Raw genomic sequence first — 14,954 nt, forward strand, 5'->3', positions numbered from 1 at the left:
CAGATTGTTTTTCAGAAAAACAATCTAATTTAAATTTTAATTTAAATAGCTATGCATAGCTAGTAACTACCGTATTGACAGCCTCATTCTTGACACTGAGGCAGCAAACTTTTTTCCTACAGAGCCAAATAGGTTTTGTGCGTCACACAATCTCTGTGGCAACTAGGTGACAATCCTATAATAGCCACAGAGAACAAGTAAATGAACATGTGTATCTCTCTTTCAATAAAACCTTATTTGCAAAAATGATCAAAAGGACCAATTTACTTTGATGGGGTAAATTTGCCAGCCCCTGTCCTAGACTGTCAGTTTTCTGGGATATATCTATAGTATCATTTTAATTTCCTGGACTTATAATTCTCATTTACTATTCGCTTTTTAATTCATATTCTATTATTTGATATATATTCATAGGAGGTAAAGGGTATTTCTCAAAGGCTTTACTTTCATAATGAGTTACTAGTGAATAAGTCTAATTAATTTTTTTTTTTCTAATGGCTTCCATGGTCATCAGTTTTACAGATACAATAGACCTCTTCACTTAAAAATTCGTATTATAAGACTGGCAAGTATCCAGATGAACACAGTCTTCCTAGTCCCCATAAGACATAGGGGGCCAGAGCCAAGAATCCACAATTCTGGCCGTAGTACAGAAAGCTTGCCTATTCTTCAAAATGATTCCTGCAGTCAGTTCTTCTCATCCCATACCTTGTTTTCTCTCCACAAATCCCAGCTTTAACTGGTAAAAGGAAGGAACACACTTCTTGTGTCTTCCAGTCATTCCATTTTTGCCTCAAGTGCATCACAGTCAATGGAGGGGGTTTCAGCAATATCCTCAACCACACAGGAATTAGATGTGATAGATATGGTCAAGGGGGTTGGCAACCTCCTCCGGCTCCCCATCCAAGAAAACCACATACCTCTGACTGGCCATCCCGAATGAGTCACTCAATGAGTACCCTCAACATTAAGACACATCGTTTTTTGGGTTTTTTTTGTTTTGTTTTGTTTTGTTTTTTTTGAGGAGCTGGTTACACTTTGTCTCACAACCTACAGCCCTTCCTTGGGAACTGCTCATTTACCATTAACGTGGAAACAAATGGAAATATTCTAGGATAAACACATCTGTTGTACTAGATCTGACAATAACATAAAAATGCTGAGAGAAATGAGTAGAGGAGAGGCCCAGTGAGAGGCCCTGGGTGAGCACGGCAGAGGGAGACATCATGGCTCTTCACCTAAAGCACACCTCAGCCTTTCCCACTGCTAAAAGGAGGCTGAGCCCTCAGTCTCTTAGTGTCTGTGCAGACAGATACAAGAGGCAAGCACACAGAGGACAATAACACACACAGCAAGACCTCAATAAATGCTAGTTTCCCCTTCCTTCTCTATATTAATGAAAATAAGTGACTTTAAACAGGAACCTTTTTGAAGGCCACACCACATAGTGTATGTGGGATTAGAGAGGACAGAGAGGACTTAGAAGCAAAATATTATTTCATTTGATATTTTGTGCCCAGTAATGACATTTTATTTTCAGTAAACTTAGTTTACTTGACTTTCACCAAAATAAAATTTATATTGAACCAAATTAATAATTCTGAAAGTATATATTAACACAGACTTTAGATCCTTTACATAGTCTGTGGACTGTCGTGTAGCAGTCTGTGTTAGAGAAAGCAGAACTGTGTTAGACACCATCTTGGCTTGAGAACACTAGCAGAATCTCAGATTGAAGTCACTTACTTGGACATGAAGGCACCACATCTTATTCTTGCATCACTCCCCTCGGGGAACAGTAGTTCCGGACTGTACAACACATCAACCAACACGGAGAATTCAGCTTGCATCATCGGGCTGAACTGTTGCTCCAACGAGGCCACTACATCCTAAGGAATAAAGCACAAGAGAACACACATGAAGATCTAATTCAGATTTCATCATGTAAAGATATGACAAACCTGAGAATACTAACCAGAAACATGACGCTGGAATTTCAGAGATGTGCCCTACCTTCCCGTGGCATCAAATGTCTGAACTTTAAATAGAGTCTGGTTGTCTGTATGAACACTGCTTGGGTCACCTTTTTCACTTACAAGGTAAGAGACAGGCGGGTAGGTATATGATTTTCAAGGATATATATATATATACAAGGTGAAAAGTTAGTAAAGTTAGTAAAGCCACTGTTACCAGTATCTAGGATTTTAATGGACACAGGACAGGTATTCAGCAAATTAGAATAAATTGAGGTATGCTTGAGGAACAGCTTAAATAAAGAGTCCGTATGTATTTCTGGTCATCTGGAACCAACCTTATCTTCCCATGGGGGCGACTCCTTGACATATCCTTTGAAGCAGTATCAGCACTTCCCAAGAGTTTGATGATATTTAATACTATTTCAAATTACATCTTTTTGATAGATATTATTGGTCTCCTACCCAATAGCCTTATTTCATCCTTTTCCTTGCTAATAGGACCCCTACGTTTTTTCTCAATTAGGCAGCAACATTGTCAGGGAAATGAGCCCCCTCAGCTTAGGATCACAGTGGATTAGTTTATGTCAGTCATGGTCATTCCAGGTCCTCTGACAGGGCTTAGTCTAGACATGATGATGTGACACTGTCCTTGCTAATAGGACACTGGGTGAAATCAGTTGAGCAGGCAGTGATATGTGTTAAGGGAGGCAGGACCGACTCTTGAAACTATGGCTCTTAAGACAGCTTAAGAATGTGAACCCAAAATGTGAGGCAGCCCTGATAGGACTCTTGGAGACCAACCTTAAGAGAAAGCCAATAGACCAACAGTATCAGGGCTCTGCTCTCTTGAACTATTAAATTAATCAGCTCAAGAAGAGCCCTACCTCCAGAGTCCTTGCTATGTGAAATGGCATATTTTTTATTGTTTAAGCCACTTTTCATTAAAATCGTGTCAATTACAGCTGAAAGCATTCTCACTGACATGTTTGTAAAATGGGCTGTGGGCATGACAATTTACTAAACATTCTTTAATGACTAAAGCATCCCCTTTGAGTTTTTAAAATAACTATGTTAAAAGAACAAAAAAAAATATTCTCACATAGAGCAATATTTTATTCACTCATACTTATGACATATTTTGTTCAGCAGAAAACTGTTTGTCAATTGCTATTGTCACTTTCAGCTACAGCAACACAGTTGGGGTACCACCTCTCTTGACTTCTTACGGCTAGATTTCAGTAGTGAACTCTCGTTTAACTCTTCCTTCCCTTCTTAGCAAAAGTGATTATTTCTACTTCAACTATTCTAATAAGCTTTCTGAGAAAATTCTGATGACAGTTAAAAGAAACTACCAGGAAGGCAATAACACAAATGGGAAACCAGATATTCTATAATGTGGGAAGAGAACATGCTTAACAAATTTATGACCAAATTTAATAAAATGTCACTAAAATGTGCTTATTTTTCAGATTACCTCTCTTCATTTCATTACTAAACAAATTATGGGCAGGCTCCTATGATGTGAATTCTGTCTTTAGCTTTTATTTTGATTATGGGGCAATTATGTAACTCTCTAACTCATTACTTCCCCCATGTGAAAAGTCAGGATAATGATACAATCATACAATCACGTGGGTTTGCTGTGAGGATTAAAGGTAAGTACACAGAACAGCATCTAACACATAGCTATCACTTATTATTCCTCAATAAATGTTTGTTATTGTCACTGTTGAGTACTAGTTACTTGCAGTCATGACCCTTCTTAACAAATCCAGGGGTTATTTTGTTGTCCTTGTCTTACCCAACCACTGCGAAGCATTTTACACAATTGCTTCTACTCTGTCAAACCCTTTCTGCTTGTGGCTTGGGGACACCACACTTTCTCTATTGTCCACCTATATCCCAACCTTCCTTCACCAACTCCCAGTAGCTCCTGGTCCTTTCTTGTGAGAAATCTCATCCAAGTCCATGGTTTTAATATCATATATATGCTGATACCTTCCAAATTTATATTTCCTGTTGGACATCTTTCCAAACCACTCTGGACTCATATATCCAGGTGCCTATTTGACATATCCACATGGATATCGAAAGAGACATCTCAAACTTAAAATCCCACACATAAATTCCTAATTACAGTTCTCCCATTCTTCCCTATCTTAGCAAGTGATTCAGTCATGTCATTCTCTTCTTCTTTCCAACACCCCACAACTCATCCACCCATTTACCATGTCCTCTTGGCCCTACAACCAAATACATCTAAAATTCATCTCCTTTTTTTCAGTACAATCAGTACCCCTGTTAGTCAAGCTGCCATCATTTTTTGCCGCAGTTAATACAAGAAAGTCACTGCTTCTATGTCTGGACTCTATAATCTACTCATCATGCAAAGTCCAGTGATCTTCTAAAAAGTAACGTCATGCTTATCGTCTACTGAAGATCTCCGATGAGTTGCCCTCTCACTTAGAATAAAATCCAAATGCCTTACTATGCAAGTCTCTACTTGATTTGGCTCCTAATATCATAATCTTCTCCTTTGTTCACTCTACTCCTACCCCAATGTGCTTTTCTTGGCTTCCCAAACCCACCAACTTTACTCCTGCCTACGAACATTTGCATTTACTATTTCCTCCCAGTCAAAATCTCTGTCCTCAAATCTTGAATAGATTATTCCTCTACTTTGTTCAGGTCTCAAATCAAGTGTCACCTCAACAGAGAAGAGTTCCCTACTATAAGATCATTCTCCCAGTATGTCTTCACCATGTCGTTACCATGCCTTATTTTATTCGTAGCTGAGTTTTATTTTAAGATTTTATTTATTTATTTGACAGAGAGAGACACAGCAAGAGAGGGAACACAAACAGCAGGAGTGGGAGAGGGAGAAGCAGGCTTCCCACTAAGCGAGGAGCTGATGCATGGCTTGATCCCAGGACTCTGGGATCATGACCTGAGCAGAAGGCAGATACTTAATGACTAGCCACCCCCCCCAGATGCCCTATTCATAGCAGTTTTAATTACCCAACATTATGTCATTCATCTAAGAGGTGAGAATGCATGTTCCATGAGAGCACAGGGCTCATGGCTCTATCTTTAGCACACAGTAGTTGGTATTGAGTTTTTACTAAATATGTATTTATTTAATGAGTGTACCAACCCATGCCCTCTCTATGCTGGCTAACACTTCCATCCATCTTTCATCCGAAATATTCTACTCTTTTCACTCTCATAAACCTGACTCCTCTTCTTCCTAACCCTGCCTTTTATTTTTCATATTTGGCCATTCTGCCACACCTGGCCTCTTATAAGATTCTCTTTGTTTTCCCTATCACTATATTTTCCCTTTTAGCAACACCATCCACTGTCCTTGCTCCAACGAATATCTCCGAATATAGGCTTAACTTCCAATACACGTAATAGCCTGTTAATGTGATTCAGCATAGTAGCAATGACCACAGCCAACCTCCTTCTACTGTATTCTCTCCTTCACCTCTATAATAAAAAGTCTTACTAATAACACCTAGTTTCCAATCATCAGTGCCTCTTAAACACCTCTTTCTCCCTCTCTCCACCAAAGGCAATTCTGCTGACCCTGCCTTCATTATTGAACATAATCCCTGTTCCTTCAATTCATTCACACTGCCACCTGGCTGATATAATTAGTGATGCCTTCTTTCTTTCTTTCTTTCTTTCTTTTTCTTTCTTTCCTTCCTTCCTTCCTTCCTTCTTTCCTCTTCTTCCTCTTCTTCTTTTAACCTCCCCCTCCTCCTCCTCGCCCCCCCTTTTTTTGAGAGAAAAGATAGGGAGGGGCAGAGGGAGGGAGAGAGAATCTTAAGCAGGCTCCTTGCCCAGTATGGGGCTGGATCTCACAACCCTGAGATCATGACCTGAGTGGAAATCTGGCGTCAGAGGCTTAGCTGACTGAACCACCGAGGCACCCCAGATATTCAGTGATTCTTAACTAGTCTGTCCTCTTCTAGTCTCTTCCTGATAACTCTTTTCTGCAAACCAATAACTGTTTTCATTTTATTTTATTTTATTTTTTCAGTGCTCCAGAATTCATTGTTTATGCACTTATGCACCACACCCAGTGCTCCATGCAATATGTGCCCTCCATAACACCCACCACCAGGCTCACCCAACCTCCCACCCGACCCCCCTCCAATATATGTTTAATAACTTATAATGACATTTTCACCCAGACTTTCAATGAGTTATAGCCTTCAAGTTCTTCATACTGAGTCTAACTTATCTTTTTAATCCATATAGCACTCAACTATTAAAACTCTGAACCTCCACCAATTGTCCTACATGTGACCTCTCACAATATTTATTCCAGTTCATGTCTTGACTATTCTCCAAGCCAAACAATTTCCTCAAACCATATCCTAATTCACTCCATGAAATCACCTGCAATTATGTGGGTGGGAAGATTTCTGGTATGGTTTGAATTGTGTCTCCCTAACAAAACTCATAAGTTGAAGTACTTCAGAATGTGACTATAATTGTAGATAGGACCTCTAAAGAGATAATTAAGGTAAAATGAATCCATATGGGCCGCTCTCATCCAATATGACTGGTGTCCTTATAAGAAGAGGCAATAAGGATACAAACACGTATGTGCACAGAGGAAGGACTATATAAGGACACAGTGACAAGGCAGCCACCTGCAAGCCAAGGAGAGGGATCTTGGGCTTCTATCTCCAGAACTGTGATAAAATAAATTTCTATTGGTTAAATTGCCCATCTATGGTATTTTGTGATGGCAGCCTAAGCAACTGAATACAATGTCTCTCTTTACTTGATGTCCCAGAATCTAGGCCAATCACAGGATTGGAATACTATGCAAATAATGGTGCTTCCACTATTTTCACCAAAGGAGTATAAAAGAATTCTAACAGATAAACTACAGCAGGGCTATGAATATTTAATTTATTACCTGAGAACTTATGGTAACTTATTTTTCCAAGTTTTATTATTGAGTTTTATTTTGATATAAAGATCCATTACTATACTATCAAACACATTAAATAATACATACTCACTAAAAATAACAACTTTTATCTGGAAGCCATGCTTTTAAAAAGAGTAATATTGATAGGGAATTGTAAAGTAAAGCCTGGTCCCCAACTAGAACTTTGTATTTTTAACCATATTCTACTTGTGTTAAAAATTATAATTTAGAAAATGATAATGGTAATGTATTTTTAACCATATTCTACTTATGTTAAAAATTATAATTTAGAAAATGGTAAGCCACTGCATGTTCTTAACGTACCTGTAACTTTTCAATAATATTTCTATAATCCCAAGAAGGCCCTCCAAGAGCTTCCTTAAAGCGTGGTCCAGAGCGAGCAGACAGTCTCCAACCCATGGCAGCTCTCTGCACCATATTGGAATGGCTCTTCAGGAAAAGGGTATTGACTTGGCTGTCCAAATCCACCGGAATAGCAATCCCACGATTCTTTGCTGAAAAAGAGAGAATTAAAATATTTTTTCTCTTAATTTGACTACAGGTTCTTACACATTAATGAAATAATCTTATAAACAGAACAAATAAAGAAAAAGACATAACTTCTGTGATGTAATAAACAGTATGTGACTATTCTTAATAATACTGTATTATCTATTTGTAATTTGCTGAGGCAGTAAATATTAAAAGTTCTCATAAGAAAAAAAATTGTAACTATGTGAGGTGATGGATGTTAACTAAATTTATTGTGATAATCATTTTGTTATATATGCATATATCAAATCATTATGTTATGCCCTTAATATAATGTTATGTATCAATTATATCTCAATAAAACAAGAAAAAATTCAAATATTTAAACTCTGCCATCAAATTATCTTCTATAACTACAAAAGCTTTTAACCTGAAAGCATCTGAATTCTTAAGACCAATTATTAAAGTAAGTTCATTAAACATTCAAGACCTTATTTGATTTCTTGCTGATTAATGTCTGAAATGCACTTCATACAGCATCAATATAGAAAACAGTATAAAATGACCATGCAAATTTGTGCTTTCCCAGCTGCCATGGAAAATAAGAAAGCAGACAGAAAACACATGATAAAATCCTGCCAGTCTGTTCATTAGTATAATTGATGTGTATGTGTATATGCATACACACGTGCACGCACAAAATTTCACGTAGTAAAACAGCTGAAAGAAGAAATAAAAACTTTGAGAGTATAAAAATCAGCATTTGAAAGGAGCACATTGTGCATGCCCTTCTTTCTAAAATTCACTAAAATGTATATTTTATCAGACTTATATCACAGCACTGAAAAAAATGAGAATGCTTGCCATAAGGAAAACAGAAATGTTGAGGCATTTTTGCAAGCAGAATGAAGACAGGATTAGTACTTCAGAGAAGGAGGACATTCACTGCTCTTCAAGCGATAAGAGATCTTCCCCAGAACAGAGTCAACCAACACAAAGGGTGGTAACCGGGGATAAGGGAATTGTCTGGGCAACATAGTAAAGAACAGTATGTGCATTGCTGGAAGTTAAGGTCTTCCCCGCTCCGACTAGCATAAATAGTGCAGTTAGCAACAGCAGTACTTATCCAGAGTATAAAATTAGGGAATCACAGAAAGGTCCTCTCATGAAAGTAAAATACCTGCCTGGAGAAAATGCCAAAAGAAGGTGTCAGGACTTGACAGAGAAGCAGAATAGAACTTGAAGTAACTCTGGAGATCTTCATCAAATACGTAGAATAGGGGACAGAGAAGAGGCAGCACAAAGAAAAAATATACAAGATTCTAAGCCCTGAGCAAAGCTCTCCTATTTCAACATTATCAGTATTCTCAGCTGGTCTTCTGCTTCACACACACACACACGCACATACACACACACACACACACAGAATACCTGTGTATCATTTATTCAGCCTCTCACCCAGAAGTCTGGGTCAGACCTGGCATTTATGCAAGCATGCTAGTAAAGAAACAGACCCTTAAAACTGGAGTGGGTCCAATACAATCCTTACAGACCTTTACAACCATGAGCACATGACCAAGAATCATAGCACAAACTAAGAATGTTAAGAATAACTGGCCCCATTGAAATCAGAAATGATTCAGGGAAGAACCAAAAATATTTAAATAATTCTGATTTTTGTACTCAGAAAATGTGGGTAGACACTACTTCCCCCAAATTAGCAACTCAGAAAAAGGAAGAAATTTTAGAAATTAAAATATAATTGCACAAATAAACACTTCAAAATGGCTGAAAAAGAAAAAGATAAGAATAAAGACCAAGTCAAAGTACCTTCTAGAACATAAAGCATAAAAGATCAAAAAGGGGAGTAAAAAAGAGAGAATATGAAATGGAAAGAGTCATCCAGGAAGTCAAATATCTAAAACCTCTAAGTTACAGAAAGAAATATCAGAGACAATGAAGGGAAGAAATTATTAAAAACATAATAAATGACAATTTACTTGATCTGAAGAAAGATGTTATGTCTTTAAACTGAAAGGATCCACTGTGTGTGAAACAGGATTAAATAAGCATATTGACCACATTCTGGTAAAAACTGACAATGCTATCATGGGTTGAGTCATGCCACCCAAAAATATATGTTCAAGTCCAAATCATAGATACCTATGAATTTGACCTTATTTGGAAATAGGGTCTTTGCAAATGTATTCAAGTTAAGATGAAGTCATCTTAACTTGACCTCACTAAGGCCAACCAAGGCCCACCCTTACCTAATACAAGCGCTGTCCTTATAAGAACGGGGTAAGGGAAACAGAGACACACAGGAAAGGGACACAGAGGAAAGAACACCATGTGAAGATCAAGGCAGAAGGATTTACGCAATTTCAACTCAAGGAATGTCAAGGGCTGCCAGCAAACACTGGAAATGAAGAGGAAGGCATGGAGTCTCGGGGTATGGTGCACTGACAGCTTGATTTCAGCCTCCAAAATTGTGAAATAATAAACTTCTATTTTTGTAAGCCACCTCACTTGGGAAATTTGATATGGTTGCCCCACAAAACTAATAGAAATGCCAATAGCCAAGAAATAAAAAGAGGATTCCTACAGAAAAGAGACAGGCACCAACTTCTCACCATCAATATTGTATGCTAGAATCAGTAGACTAATATGTTGAAGAGCTAATGGATAACAAATTTTGAAACTAGGAGTTTATACCCATCTAATCTGAAAATCAGAAGTGATACCCGGATAAAAACATTTCAGAACATGTAAGTCTCAGAATTTTTTCTCTAAACCCATGATAAAAATCAAAAAAAAAGAGAGAAAGGAATCCAAGAAAATGTCAACATGAATACGAGAAACTTTGGAAAATGAATATGAGCCTGAAGAAGAGAATAAAGCAAGACACACGTGAAGGAAGATCCATTAGATGTTCATGGTTAGGAAATTGTCTTCCATTTGGAAAAGTCTCAATACCATTACACTCCATCTTTGTCTCTAATGCTTATAGAGCGAAAAATATTTACTTATCATAATATGGTAAGGTCCGATCGCTGATGTTTAAATCTTATCATCCTCTAAAAGATTTCATTATATTTCCAAATAGAATACAAATTTCAGAAATCATAACAACATAAACTCAATAAACTACTAAGCAATAATCACAACATAGGGCAGGAAAGAAGAGGTCAAAATGAAGGCAATATGTTATGTTCCTTATTTTTCAGTGTGGAAATATAGGTATTATTTACAGCTGTTAAGTCAAAAGACAGAGATGTAAGGATATTATTTAAAGTTATCATGTCAGACTTTTTTCAAAAGATTTTTTTATGTATTTGAGAGAGAGAGAGAGAGCATGAATGGGGGGAGAGGCAGAGGCAGAGGGAGAAGCAGGCTCCCCATTGAGCAGGGAACCCAACAGAGGGCTCAATCCCAGGACCCAGAGATCCTGACCTGAGCTGAAGGCAGATGCTTAACCAACTGAGCCACCCAGGCGCTCCCGGAAGATGTTTTTAATGAATGAAACTAGATAAGACAGAAAAGAGAGAGAGAAAGTGAGAGAATCTGGTTTGCTTCATGTAATGAAAGGAAATCAACAACAGTTGGCCTTACTACTTCTGCCGGTGAAAATTCTCTTAAGTAGAAGGATACTTTAAAACTTCTTTGAAGATATGGTCCATATATACAATGGAGTATTATGCCTCCATCAGAAAGGATGAATACCCAATTTTTGTATCAACATGGACAGGACTAGAGGAGATTATGCTGAGTGAAATAAATCAAGCAGAGAGAGTCAATTATCAGTGGTTTCACTTACTTGTGGAGCATAAGGAATAACTAGAGGACATTGGCAGATGGAGAGGAGAGGGAGTTGGGGGAAATCGGAGGGGGAGACGAATCATGAGACACTGTGGACTCTGAGAAACACACTGAGGGTTTTGGAGGGGAGTGGGGTGGGGGGTTGGGTGAGCCTGGTGGTGGGTATTGTGGAGGGCACATATTGCATGGAGCACTGGGTGTGGTGCATAAACAATGAACATTGGAACACTGAAAAAAAATTTAATTTAATTTAAAAAAAAGAAACTTCTTTGAAAACAGATAACCTTAGCTACCAATGCAAAAATTTACCGATTTAAACAAGAGCTGTAGCTGAAATCTAAGGAAATACTGAAGCTCTAAGGTAACCCTAAACCATCAATTGCACCGCTGCCCAAATTTCCCTCGTGAATGTTTTCCTATATTCATGGTAAAGGTCCCTTTTCCAAAGCATACATGGTATCTGTTTATGTCCATTACACACAGTGGAGCAACCGCACTCCGTTTCCATCTGAAGGACAGAGGGCCTCGCCACTGCCAGGCTGCACATATTTTTTTAAATACTCAATCCTGCACCATGATCAAATCCTGGTGAGACTTTGATCCCTGTCTGGCTGCTACACATAAGCTGGGCTCGCTCTGCACATTCGGAAGTCAAACAGAAGACAACGCTGTTATATGTTATTTTCTAAGCGACGAAGAAACAAAAAATGTATAAACGTCAACATTTCTCAACATGTATCATAACCGAGTTTATGCTAACATTTAAAAAAATTGAGGAGGGGATTGGGATTTATCTCCCCTTTAGGAATCAAGTACATTAGCTACAACTGACCATCAGCTAAGTGTTGTTGCTATGAATAGAACTTACACAAAGAAGGACTCAATGAATATTTTTCTAATGACACCAGTGGAGATGCAGTCCAATGGCAGGACGTCTGTTAGTCTCAGCAGTACAGACTTCTAATTAGTGATCTCAGGAGAATCACACCCACTCCAGATATTTCTGCCACAATCCACTACAGCCAACGGCACAGACAGACCAGACTCGGGAGAATTCACTATCTCAAGCTTTGTCGAAAGGGTTTTTTGTTTGTTTGTTTGTTTACTTTCCCCAAACTGTACTACTTTAATGGGTATCTTCTAGTCTCCTGTCCTAAGACAATTTGTGCATTATAAATTAACGGAGTACATTAAAAGCTCTTTACTTTCACCTGCCTAAGATGAACTCTAGCCAAGGGCTAAATCACAATTTCTAAGTAATAAAAGAAAATTCACTATGCAACTGGGGAAAAGAGAATTTGAGTTAAAGTAAGTCAGAAATAACGATAAAAAATTTTCAAGCAATTATAAAAATATTAATTCCTTTAAAAGTATGGCTTGAAATAGATTCTCTGCACCATCAAAATATTATAAATAGTAATTCTAAAGCAGAGCTGATAATGCTAATTAGCATTCCATATATTGTTTAAAAGTTAAAGCAGAAAAAAAAAATTGTGACCAGGAAAAGAAAAGAATTAATTCATGATCTCACTTACAAAAACAATAACTAGAATATTTTTCAAATGTAATCCAAACTTAGCTTACTTTTACTAAGTTAGGAAAATTCTGGTATGAATAGTACCATATAGTGAAATGTGAACTAGGATATATTTTGGGATTCCTGGTTATTCCCTGCCCCCATCTCTCTCACTAAGAAAGAACTAACGAATTTACTACAGCAGTCATTTTTCTGGCCTGTGGCATTAACTCCAACTGTGTGCTTTAATAGAAAGAGTCACGTTAAGGTTTAAAATGTTTCAAAAAGAAATGTTCCTGTTTCTCTTCTAAATTAGAATGAAATTGGGAAACTACCTTGTTAAGGATGTTTTGTCAGAGAGTAAGTATATGCAGTTCTTTAAAAAAACTAATAGTAGAAAGGATGGGCTGTTATTAATGCATTTATCTTTTGTAGAGCTCTGCCTAGCGATAGCTAGCTCTCTAAAATGAGCCATCTTTATTCACCGGTATTTTGATGATTCGGCTAAGCTACTAATTAGGCTTATAAATCCTGAAAATTCTCTGGATATGACTCATCTTTGCTGTGATTTTAAGACACAATCGAAATCTATTTCTAATTATTATTCATTAAATATTGCAGAGTAGGTGAAATTTTTTAATTAGACAAAATCACTGATGGTATCTGCCAGAACCAAATCTCTGAGAACACACATATTGCAGTGATAGGTGCCATGGAAAAAAGGCTTAGATAGATAAACTAAGGTGGGGGGAAAGGCAACAGAAAGTATCGGCAGGAATTAGAAGCCCTGCTAGCTTGTCAAGCCACACTGGACGGGCCAGTAAGCATTAGAACAGCTGGAGCACAAGGAAGGGGTAATGCGGGGCATGGTGTGGTATTTCTTCTATACTATGTCACAGTGTCTACGACTCTCCCGAAACACTAGTGTTAAATGTGAAGAACATTAGAGATATGAAATGCATCTTTCCTGTTTGGCGTTCCAAGGACACTGAATTAATCCCCAAATTGAATAAAGACTATAATTTTATGGGTTATGCAGTAACTACCATTGGCACACCTGCCCAGCCATCTAGAAAAAATAAAGTTGATTCCATACCTTCTACCTTAATAACTAAATCTAGTCCAGACACCTCGCAGTTGTAAACAGCCACTCCCGAAACACAAACAAGCAGAGAAACGAAAACCATGCAAATTCTCAATAGGAATTTTAAAGACATCTCAGACTGATCAAGGCCATTTTGAAGATAAAAGAAAATCTATAAGCCCAATGGAAAATAAAATTCTGTATGTCAAAAAAGTAAAATAAAATCATATGAGCAGTGAGTGTTATACACAACTAATGAATCACTGAAAACTTCCTCAAAAACTAATGATGTACTTACTATACAGTAGCTAACTGAACACAATAAAAAACAAAAACAAAATAAAAAATAAAAATAAAATAAAATAAATGAAAAAATAAATTAAATAATAAAATAAAATTTCAAATGAAAAATGAAAAAAATTTTTAATTATTACTTATAGGCAAAGAGCATTTTTCCTTAGTAAATAAAAGGTTCTAAGGATTGAGAAACTGTTAAGGAAAAAAAAAACCTTTAGAAAAAATAAAGTACAAGAAGTGACAATCCACAGAAAAGGAAATGCCAGTGACTCCATCGCATGAACAGATTTTTTTTTCTTCACTCATAAAATGAGAAACACATATCTAATAATAATTTTATTTATAATAATATTTTCTATAACAATAGATAAGGATATTATCTATAACGATATTTAATTATAAGATTGGCAAAGATCTAAGTAAGAATTTGATAACGACACATTATTGAGGAGGAAAATGCTCTCCCACATCACTGGTGACAAGTAAATTACATGATCTCTACAGAGGAGCGTGTCTGTCAAAATTAAAATACTCAAAAATTCTACTTGTAGGTATTCCCCTTATTCTCCTTCATATGCAAGATGATTAGAAACAACATAATGGGGTTAAATAAATTAGAATATAGGCCCATAAGCTACTATGTAGCCAAAGACAGGAATAGGACATTCATGCAGTTATTTATATTCATCCGTTTATTTTCATTATGTAAAAAATACTTATTGAGTACTTACTGAGCTCTAGGCACTATCTCAGGCTCTAAAACTTAATAACAGATAAGCTATTTAGTAGTTAAAACACTTACTCTATTTGTGATTTCTG

General features: G+C 37.0%; 1 protein-coding gene across 1 annotated transcript in view; it reads right to left on the reverse strand.

Annotated features, from left to right (window-relative positions):
• ITPR2 (inositol 1,4,5-trisphosphate receptor type 2) overlaps positions 1–14,954 on the reverse strand; it is a 502,669-nt gene that overhangs the window by 224,205 nt on the left and 263,510 nt on the right. The window contains exons 35-36 of the mRNA XM_004776400.3: positions 7,252–7,442; positions 1,747–1,889 (exon numbers count right to left, since the gene is read on the reverse strand). Of these exons, the coding sequence (XP_004776457.1) occupies positions 1,747–1,889; positions 7,252–7,442 (334 nt within the window). The remainder of the gene's footprint in view (positions 1–1,746; positions 1,890–7,251; positions 7,443–14,954) is intronic.

Source organism: Mustela putorius, unplaced genomic scaffold, assembly GCF_011764305.1.
Source record: "Mustela putorius furo isolate JIRA1106 unplaced genomic scaffold, ASM1176430v1.1 tig00537227_pilon_pilon_pilon, whole genome shotgun sequence".
Classification (NCBI taxonomy): Eukaryota; Metazoa; Chordata; class Mammalia; order Carnivora; family Mustelidae; genus Mustela; species Mustela putorius.